General features: G+C 51.3%; 1 protein-coding gene across 3 annotated transcripts in view; it reads left to right on the top strand.

The window, feature by feature from the left end:
* ACSBG1 (acyl-CoA synthetase bubblegum family member 1) overlaps positions 1 to 10137 on the top strand; it is a 67567-nt gene that overhangs the window by 55889 nt on the left and 1541 nt on the right. For all 3 annotated transcript variants that reach the window (XM_011982696.1, XM_011982694.1, XM_011982693.1), the window contains 4 exons: positions 2578 to 2808; positions 3545 to 3762; positions 8019 to 8158; positions 8701 to 8944. In XM_011982696.1, coding sequence (XP_011838086.1) covers positions 2578 to 2808; positions 3545 to 3762; positions 8019 to 8158; positions 8701 to 8944 — 833 coding nt within the window. The remainder of the gene's footprint in view (positions 1 to 2577; positions 2809 to 3544; positions 3763 to 8018; positions 8159 to 8700; positions 8945 to 10137) is intronic.

Below are 10137 nucleotides of genomic sequence, written 5' to 3'. Positions count from 1 at the left end.
GCTCCTTGGGCCCCTCTGCTCTAGGAGCTGGGATAGGTAGAACAGCCCATCAGTCTGCGGCCCAGACTGAGCCCAGCAAGGGGGAGGGGAGGCCTGTCCTAGGGTTTTCAGAGCCTGCAGAGATGCCACAGGGGGCACCACACTGGGGCTGGCCCTCAGGGTGGCCACAGTTGTGAGCACCGCCAGGGCTGGCTTGTGGACGCTGCTGGGATCCATCTACTTGTCCTCCAGATCACGTGGACAGCAAGGTACGGCAGCCAGGCCGGTGACATCCGGCCGGCAGAAGTCCAGCAGGAGGTGGTAGTCAGCTACCTGCCCCTCAGCCACATTGCTGCCCAGATCTACGACCTGTGGACAGGCATCCAGTGGGGGGCCCAGGTCTGCTTTGCCGAACCCGACGCCCTGAAGGTCAGTCTGCCTTTACTGTGCGTCCATCCCAGCCCGTGTGCCAGGCCACGTCCACGTGTGTCCGTGGGCCCTGAGTGTGCATTTGTGTGTGTGCCGTTCCTGTGCATGTATCAGTCAGAATTCTGTCAGCTGCAATGGGCACAGCCTGACTCAAATGACCAAACAAGAAGGTAAACTGGGCCAGACGTGGTGGCTCATGCCTGTCATCCCAGCACTTTGGGAGGCCGAGGTCGGCAGATCACAAGGTCAGGAGATCGAGACCATCCTGGCTAACACGGTGAAACCCTGTCTCTACTAAAAATACAAAAAATTAGCCGGGCATGGGTGTGCGCCTGTAGTCCCAGCTACTTGGGCGGCTGAGGCAGGAGAATGGGGTGAACCCAGGAAGCGGAGCTTGCAGTGAGCGGAGATCGTGCCACTGCGCTGCAGCCTGGGCGACAGAGCGGGAACCTGATGCCATTACATAAAGTGGAGTGAGAGTGGTTCATGGGACTTGTGATACGATCAAGGACGGGTGTCCTCAGAGTATCACCAGATGGCTACAGCCCTTCCCTGAATCCCAGACTCACAGGATATATCTGTTCTTGGGACCCTTATTTTAACTGTGAGGAAAACGTTCCCAGAAACCCCCCAGCCAGTTTCCCTCCACCAGCATCTCAGTGTCCCAAAGTGTCACCTGTCTATTCTCAAACCAAATGCTGCCGAGGGGAATGGGATTCTTGTGTCTGAGTTAGACTCATGGAGAGTCACCACGCTCAGGGCTGGGATGAGACTGAGGCCCTTCTGAAGCACTGGCTGCCTGACGGCTGCCTGACCACTGCCTGCCACCAGGGTTCTGTGAGCAAAAAGCGAGGCGACAACCATTAAGGAAACAGTATGTGCCATACCTTGTGTGCAGGTGTGTGCGGGTGCCCGTTGAGCATGTGTGTGCTGCCGGCATGCCTGGCTGGTGAGAGGGGGCCCCTGGGCCCCAGCTGCCCCGGACCCAACAGGGCTGCCTCTTCCGGTGTGAACAGGGGAGCCTGGTGAACACGCTGCGGGAGGTGGAGCCCACATCGCACATGGGGGTGCCCCGGGTGTGGGAGAAGATCATGGAGCGCATCCAGGAGGTGGCGGCTCAGTCTGGCTTCATCCGGCGCAAGATGTTGCTGTGGGCCATGTCGGTGACCTTGGAGCAGAACCTCACCTGCCCTGGCAGGTACAGAGGGCCCACGGGCGGGAGGCCTGGGGAGGCAGTGCACTGGGTCATAACCCAAAACACAGTGAGAGTCTGATAGGCCATGCCTGTCCCAGCTCCAGTGGCCGGGCAGCTCTGGAGACCCCATGCAGATGCCCCATCAATGACTGGGCTTGAGCTCCTATGCGTTTCCCAGGGCCTGCTGGGGAGAGTCGCTCCACCTTTGGATTCTGACTGGGAGGACTAACTTGCTTTCTCTGAAGTGAAATTCACCTCCCTTGGAGCAGCTCCTGGCACAGTCTCCTGAGGTCGTCTGTCCTCAGTAGGTGGCCGGAGAAGGGGCCACAGTGATGAGGACTTAGCCTTTCCAGCATCCCAAGTAACCCCTCAAATGTCTCACCCTTTCTTTCTATAGCTTTTAAAATTCCCACATGGTTCTATGGAGGGTCAGTGACATAAATCTGGCTTGGTTTCAATTTAGAAGTAGTTTCCATTCCCCATGTGTCTGTGAAACGGTATGTTTCATGAGATGTGTGTACATACCTGAGCATCCACAGTTTCATTTGCACAGACATGAAACATGAACATGCATGAACAAAGCAATTGTGGGCTTCACTGGGGTCCGACGTTTGTACATGTGTATACACGAATACATACTTCAAGTCTCTGTGCATGTGTATTTTGTGTGCAAAATGGCATGTGTCTTTGTTGTTGCCTGTACACCTGTACACAGCTGAATCTGTTTGGCTTCCTGGTTCAAGACACATTTGCACACAACCATGTGCCTGCATACCTACATCTGCATGCATGTTCATGGGCAGGTTCAATATTCAAACCAACCAAGTGGAACAGACAACTGGAATGGCCGAGCCAGGGTGTTCTCACTGAATACCACCCTTTTAGTGTGTGTGTGTGTGTGTGTGTGTGTGTGTTTGTGTGTGTGTTTGTGTGTATGTGATTTCTTCCATGAACCATTCTCCCTGTCCCACCAGCGACCTGAAGCCCTTCACAACCAGACTGGCAGATTACCTGGTGCTAGCCAAGGTCCGCCAGGCACTGGGCTTTGCCAAGTGTCAGAAGAACTTCTATGGAGCAGCCCCCATGACAGCAGAGACACAGCACTTCTTCCTGGGCCTCAACATCCGCTTGTATGCGGGCTACGGCCTCAGTGAGACCTCAGGCCCCCACTTCATGTCCAGCCCCTGCAACTACCGGCTGTACAGGTGAGGCTCAAGGCTGCCGCACACATGCACACCCATGCGCCCTTGCTGGTACTCCTTTGTGTCTGCCTGCTGAGTGCCCTGGGGACCACCTTCTCTTTGCAAGCCAGTTGGGTCCCAGAGACCTGGCCACTGGGCTATGGAGCCCCTGAGAGCCAACATTGCCCTCTTGGGCCAAGTCCCTAGCTTATCCTCCTTAGTCTAGTGGGAGTGGCCTCGGCCACTTTGTTGTGTGAGTCTGTGGTTGAAAACAGCCTGCACAGCCCAGGTGCCCCCTGAGCAGGGGTCTACCTCTGGAGCAGTTTTCCTCTGGCCCCTCCCTCTCATGGCGTGGGGTGTGCTCCAGCATGTTCTAGGAGAGTGGATGGCCCAGGGGCCAGCTAAGGTAGGAGTTGGGGGGACCAGGCCAGCCTCCTAATGGACGGTGAGGGCAGTCAGTTCTAGGGAGTGATTTGCAGGATCATCAGTTATGATTAAATATCTCCTCTCCCTGCCAGCCTATCACAGTGCTCCAAGTTCTACCATTACCATTTCATTTGTTCCTTCCTTCCTTCATTCCCTAAAACTCTTAAATTGGCTCTATCTTTCAGCTGTAAGTCCCCTGTTAAAATACAAAAGCCCTGTGAGGGGATACCTTCTAGCCATCAGTGAAGACTGAGCTGTTGGGACCCCGGCTCCCCAGTGGGGGCTTGAAGGAGACAGCTCCCTCTGACCAGTTTCCCGGCCCCTCCCTCGACAGCTCAGGCAAGTTGGTGCCCGGCTGTCGGGTGAAGCTGGTGAACCAGGACACAGAGGGCATTGGCGAGATCTGCCTGTGGGGCCGCACCATCTTCATGGGCTACCTGAACATGGAGGACAAGACGTGTGAGGCCATTGATGAGGAAGGCTGGCTGCACACAGGCGATGCTGGCCGACTGGATGCCGATGGCTTCCTCTACATCACTGGGCGCCTCAAAGGTGAGTACCCCAGGCCAGGCGCGGTGGCTTATGCCTGTAATCCCAGCACTTTGGGAGGCTGAGGCAGGCAGATTGCCTGAGCTCAGGAGTTCAAGACCACTCTGGGCAGCACAGCGAAACCCCATCTTTACTAAAAACACACACAAAATTAGCTGGGCGTGGTGGCATGCACCTATAATCCCAGCTATTCAGGAGGCTGAGGCACGAGAATTGCTTGAACCCGGGAGGCAGAGGTTGCAGTGAGCTGAGATCGCCTCACTGCACACCAGCCTGGGAGACAGAGTTAGACTCTGTCTCCGAAAACAAAACCAAAACAAACAAACAAAAAAAGGCAAGCACCCTGGACAGCTGCAGTGGGGTGGGGGCAGGAATTCCACTGCCACCACTGTTTATACCAGCTGCTGGTCTTGAGCCTTTATTAAGTGTCACGCACCTTTAGTGACATCATTTTATTTACTCCACTCTCCTATGGGGCACGTACTATTAACCTTAACTTGTTAATGAGGACATCCAGAGAGGTTAAGTAACTTGCCCAATGTCACCCAGCTAGTAAATGGTGGAGTTGGAAATCAGACCCCTAGAGAAACAAGGCAAGTCTTTCCAGAAGATTCAAGAGCATACATATTATGTATTTTTATATGCAACACAGATGTGATGGGGAATAGCATGCAAATTGGATATAAAATTTAAAATAAGACAAACTTCCCACAGAGACAGGTATAGTTGGGGATGCCTCTGTGGAAGGATGTTCTGCCTGCTTCACCTAAGTTGGTGTCATGCCCGCAGCACCCACGTGGGAATCCCGCACCAGGGCTTCATGGGGGAAACTGAAGCTGAGTGAGTGGGGAAACTACTTTGTGGACGTCATGCAGGCAGTGTGCGACCGTGCCCAGGCCCCAGCTGATGGCCATGGAGGCTCGGCAACCCCAGGGAGGGACAAAAGTTCGCGGTGGTGTTTGGGCCCTGGGATGTGCAGGCTGGTGAGCCCTGGCAGGTACCCTCCAGTGAGACCCCAGGAGCGACAGGTGGCTGCTTGGATGTGCCATGGGCGCCGCCTAGTGTGCCTCTTTGTAACGGCAGATGAGGGGGACCCACATCCCTGCACGGGGGAGGATAGTAGCCAGAAAACCAAATTCAACCAGAGCCGGCCCTCCTTTCAGAACTAGTATAGTGAGAGGTAAGGGTCCAAATAGTTTTTCTCCAAATACATATCCAACTGACATGGCATCCTTTCCCCATTGCCTTGCAGTGATACCTTTGTCCTTTATGAAGTGACTGTCTATGAGAGGTCTATGTGTGGACTCTATTCTGTTCCCTTAGTCTATTTGCCTATCTGTGCACCAATACCCAGTGTCTTAATTTCTATAGCTTTATGACAGGGCTAGATATCTGGCTCAGCCCTACAACCTTGGTTGTCTTCTTCAAGATGACCTTGGCTATTCTTGGCCATTTTCATTCCTATATGAATTTTAGAATTATTATATGTTTCCTCAAAAACTGGGTGGAATTTTGATTTTGATTTCATTGAATCTATAGATCAATTTGGTGAGGAAAATACATCTTTATAGTATTGTCTCTTCCAATTCACAAATATGATAAATCTCTCCATTTACTTGTCTTTTTAAAAATTTCTTCTTCTTCTTCTTCTTCTTATTTTTGAGATGGAGTCTCGCTCTGTCGCCCAGGCAGGAGTGCAGTGATACGATCTCGGCTCACTGCAAGCTCCACCTCCCGGGTTCACGCCATTCTCCTGCCTCAGCCTCCCGATTATTTAGGTCTTTTTAAGTTTCTCTCAATAATGTGTTATTTATTTATTTATTTATTTATTTATTTATTTATTTTTGAGACAGGGTCTTGCTTTGTTGCCCAGGCTGGAGTGCACTGGCATGATCTCAGATCACTGCAACTTCTACCTCCTGGGCTCAAGTGATCCTCTGGTCCAGCTTCACCCTCCCAGGTAGCTGGGACCACAAGTGCGAGCCACCACACCTGGCTAACTTTTTATTTTTGTAGAGAGGGGGTTTTGCCATGTTGCCCAGGCTGGTCTTGAGTTCCTGAGCTCAAGCCATCCTCCTGTCTCAGCTTCCTAAAGTGCTGGGATTATAGGCGTGAGTCACTGCATCCATCCTATGTTTTCTAGCGTAGAGATTTTTGCACATCTTTCCTTATATTTACTTCTTAGAATTTTTATGGTATTTTAAATAATATTACTTAAAAGTTTTTTTCAGCTCAGATGTTGCTGCAAAAAAATTTTTTGTCTTCTATTTGTTTGCTGATGGTATATAGAAATACAACTGCTTTTTGCATATTGGCTTTGTATCAAATCACCTTTTGTGGATCATTTGATCAGACCACATATTCAATCCAGTAGTGTGTATATTCTTTTGAATTTTCTATGGACACAACGATATCATCTGCAAACGACAGATGAATTTTTTTCTTGCCGTATTGCACAGGTTAGGACCTCCAGGACAGTGTTGAATAGAAGTGGTGATAGTGGTCATCCTTGTTTTGTTCCTGATTTCAGGGGAGAAGCATTCACTATCTTATCATTAGTATGTTTGGCTGGGCACAGTGGCTTACACCTGCAGTCCCAGTACTTTGGGAGGCTGAGGCAGGAGGATTGCTTGAGCTCAGGAATTCGAGACCAGCCTGGGAAACATAGTGAGATCCTGTCTCTATTTATTTAAAAAAAATTATTAAATCTTAAAAAAAGTATGTTTGCTGTAAAAATTTTTAGATGTTCTTTATCAGATTAAAGATGTTCCTTTCTAGGCTTGGTTTGCTAAGGGTTTTTAAAAATCATTTACTAATGGTAAAAGATGCTGGTGAGAATGCAGAGGGTGGTGGTGAGGAGAAGAGGGCAGGAATGAGGTAGCAATGATGAGGCATATGTGAGGGAGGCTGGGTTTTTGTCTTCCCACATTTCCAGAGTCTGTCTTTTCCACTTCACCTGACTTCTGCTGTCCTAGACAAACCCTGATCATCTAGACACTTGCCATGGCTTCCTCTCTAGCCAGCTTGCCCCCTGAATAACCACTCCTCACCCCAGCTACCAGAGTATCCTAAAACTTTGATCTCACACCATTCAGTGATTCCCACCTACCTGCCCACAATCCAGCTCCTGAGCCAGCACTGGAAGCCTCTGAGATCTGCCCTGCTACTCTCCAGCCTCTGCCTCACTTGCTACCTGCAGTTCCCTTAAGGCCTGTGAGCTTCTGCTTCTGTCCTGCCCTCTGCCTGCCAACTCCATTCATGTTCACCATGCAGCTGGGCCTGATGCTTCCCTGCCCTGGCCCTGCAGCCCCTGTGCCTCCCTCTGTCTCGCTGCCCCCCTGCACTGTGGGCTCCTTGCAGCCATGGACAGCCTTGTTCTATTCTGTGCCTGATGTCAGCACAAGACCTGTGCACAGAATGTGGCCAACTAATCTTTGTTGAATTAGATAGAAATGAGGGACAGGAGTACAGTCTCACTAAAATTAGTCAATGTGCATTCGTTAAATTTATTTTATTTAATTTATTGCCATCTAGCCTAGAAGTAAGCCATCATTACTATCAGAGAACAGCAGGCTAGGGCACTGAGTGCCTGGCAGTCTGTTGGACAGAAGGAAAGAAGGGGAGAGGACCTTCCAGGGAGAAGGGCGCAAGCAAGGGGAGAGGCATCCTAGCAGGGCAGGTGAGAGCATGGGCTCTGGAACTGGACTGGATTTAAAATCTTAGCTCTGCCACTTACTAGCATGTGAGCTTGGACAAGTTACTGAACGTCTCTGTGCCTCAGTTTCCTCATCTGCAAAACAAGAGTGTCTGCTTCATTATAGGTTTATTGTGACAATTAAATGAATTACTGTATGTGAAGTGCTTAGCATGGTGGTGAATGCTGTGTGAGTGACAGGGATGGTCACTTTGCTTAAGCAAAGGCAGGGAAGGGAAATGACACGGGCTATTTGGGGGCAGGAACTGGGGCTGGCAGAAGGGGACATGGATGAGATGCCTGAGCAGGCTGAGTCTTGGATGACAAGCTGAGGAGAGGGAACCCTGGGTGAGCATTTGTCATTGGGGTGCTGCCAGCAGCCCCCCAGCAGGTGTGAGTTGCTTTGGAGGGCCTGCCACTGCTTCTTGGCTCCCAGAGAGGGGGCGTCTCCAGCTGTGCTGCCTGCTGTGCTGAGGTTTCCGGGCTGTGGCTAAGGCTTGGGTTGTGGTTCAACTGGGGCACCTGGACTACATTCTGTGCCGGGGGCCTGGCCTTGCCTCCCCAGAATTAATCATCACAGCTGGTGGGGAGAATGTGCCCCCTGTGCCCATCGAGGAGGCCGTGAAGATGGAGCTACCCATCATTAGCAACGCCATGCTGATTGGGGACCAGAGGAAGTTCCTGTCCATGCTGCTCACCTTGAAGGTGTGTCTGGGGGGCTCCGGCTCAGAAGGAGCAGCCAGTGAGGGGGTCTGTGGGTCTGGCTGGCAGCCACATTCAGCACAGGGGACATCCAGATCTCATGGCTTCATTTTGGAATGACTCAAGTCCATGCTGCCTGCACTGTTGGAGCAACTGTGGCATGCGGAAATTCCTTCTGTCCCACATAAGCCACCGTGATGATCCTTTACATGTTACTGGCACTTTCCCGTTTACAAAGTGCTGCTGCCCTCCCTCGTTGCTCTCTGCAGGTACTGGAGCCCCAGGGTGGTAGACAGGCAGGAGTTATGGTCCCTGCTTTACAGACAATAACGTCACTGACCGAGCCCTTCTAATTATCAGACCACTGCTCCTTCCACAATAACACGAGGCTCAACACAGTAGCAGCTACTCATTCTAGAACCGTCTCTTTGAAACAGAGCTCACAGGATTCACACCCTTGCCGACAGCAGTAAGACCTCCTCTAGGACCAGGGCTTACGTCTTGTGGGGTAAGGCTTGGTCCTCATCTAATCTCTGGCTTTTCAGTGCACTCTGGACCCAGACACCTCTGACCCGACTGATAATCTGACTGAACAAGCTGTGGAGTTCTGCCAGAGGGTGGGCAGCAGAGCCACCACAGTGTCTGAGATCGTAGGGAAGGATGAGGCCGTGTACCAGGCCATCGAAGAGGGGATCCGGAGAGTCAACATGAATGCCACAGCCCGGCCCTACCACATCCAGAAGTGGGCCATTCTCGAGAGAGACTTCTCCATTTCCGGTGGAGAGTTGGGTAGGCTTTTTTCTTTTCACCGTTGCAACGGCTGTGTGGGAAGGCAGAGGCCATGGCAGTGCCTAGGAGGTGCCCGTTATGAAGCAGCCATGGCAAGAAGGTCATGGCAGGAATCTGGGTGACACCCATCTACTTCCTGTTGGAGGACACTGACGGCTCCATGCATGGGCTTGTGGTTATGTGGAACCTGTTGAATGTATAAGATATGTGCTAGAACTTTCTTTTTTTCCTTGAGATGGAGTCTCGCTCTGTCACCCAGGCTGGAGTGCAATGGCATGACCTAGGCTCACTGCAACCTCCACCTCATGGGTTCAAGTAATTCTCCTGCCTCAGCCTCCTGAGTAGCTGGGATTATAGGCATGGGCCACCATGCCCGGCTAATTCTGTATTTTTAGTAGAGATGTGGTTTTTCCGTGTTGGTCAGGCTGGTCTCGAACTCCCGACCTCAGGTGATCTGCCGGCCTCGGCCTCCCAAAGTGCTGGGATTACAGGCATGAGCCACTGCGCCCGACTGATATGTGCTAGAACTTTCTAATCTGAACATGACATTTAACTTGGCCTTGACTATGGGACTATTTTCCCCTAAAATCACAATGGAACTACCAGGCCAACACCAAGGCCCTGTTAGTGTTCAGGCTGGAGTCACGTGGTTCTAGGGGTGAGACTACTGTGATCTTCTGGAAAGTCAGCTTGTGTGATAAAGGGATAAGGCTGTTCCGGAGCACTGCCTACAGAACCAGGAGAGGGCTCTGGTGCAGCCTCAGCTGAAGTCACTCTTGGCTGTAGCCAAGAGATGTTCATGGGGTGTTCATGGAACAGGGGAGGTAGAAATGGTTATGCCAGTGTGATTCCCTCAAATTCATTAAGGCTGAACCCAGATGCAATTGTCTACAGCAATGCTGAGCTGCAATTAAAGACCTTGAGCTTATCTGGCTGTCTGCTGCCAGCACACTGAATGCAAGGTCAGACAGAGAAGATGTCCTCGCTATGTAGTTAATACAATGATTTTAATGCAGAAAGTTTCCAGTTACACAGTCAAGAGTGAGTTAAGGCACTTTAAGCTAGCCAGGACCTCAAATCAGAGCTCTTTCAACCTTGTTTTTGAGGTGGTAAATCAAGTGCAAGAAAAGGAATTAGGGGAAGACCTCTCACAAAGACAACGGCAGAGGCTCCCCATAACCTGGACGTCCCCT

The sequence above is a fragment of the Mandrillus leucophaeus genome, unplaced genomic scaffold (genome assembly GCF_000951045.1).
Source record: "Mandrillus leucophaeus isolate KB7577 unplaced genomic scaffold, Mleu.le_1.0 Scaffold241, whole genome shotgun sequence".
Lineage (NCBI taxonomy): Eukaryota > Metazoa > Chordata > Mammalia > Primates > Cercopithecidae > Mandrillus > Mandrillus leucophaeus.
The sequence above is the reverse complement of the archived record's forward strand: the minus strand, read 5'-3'. Positions and strand labels throughout refer to the sequence as shown.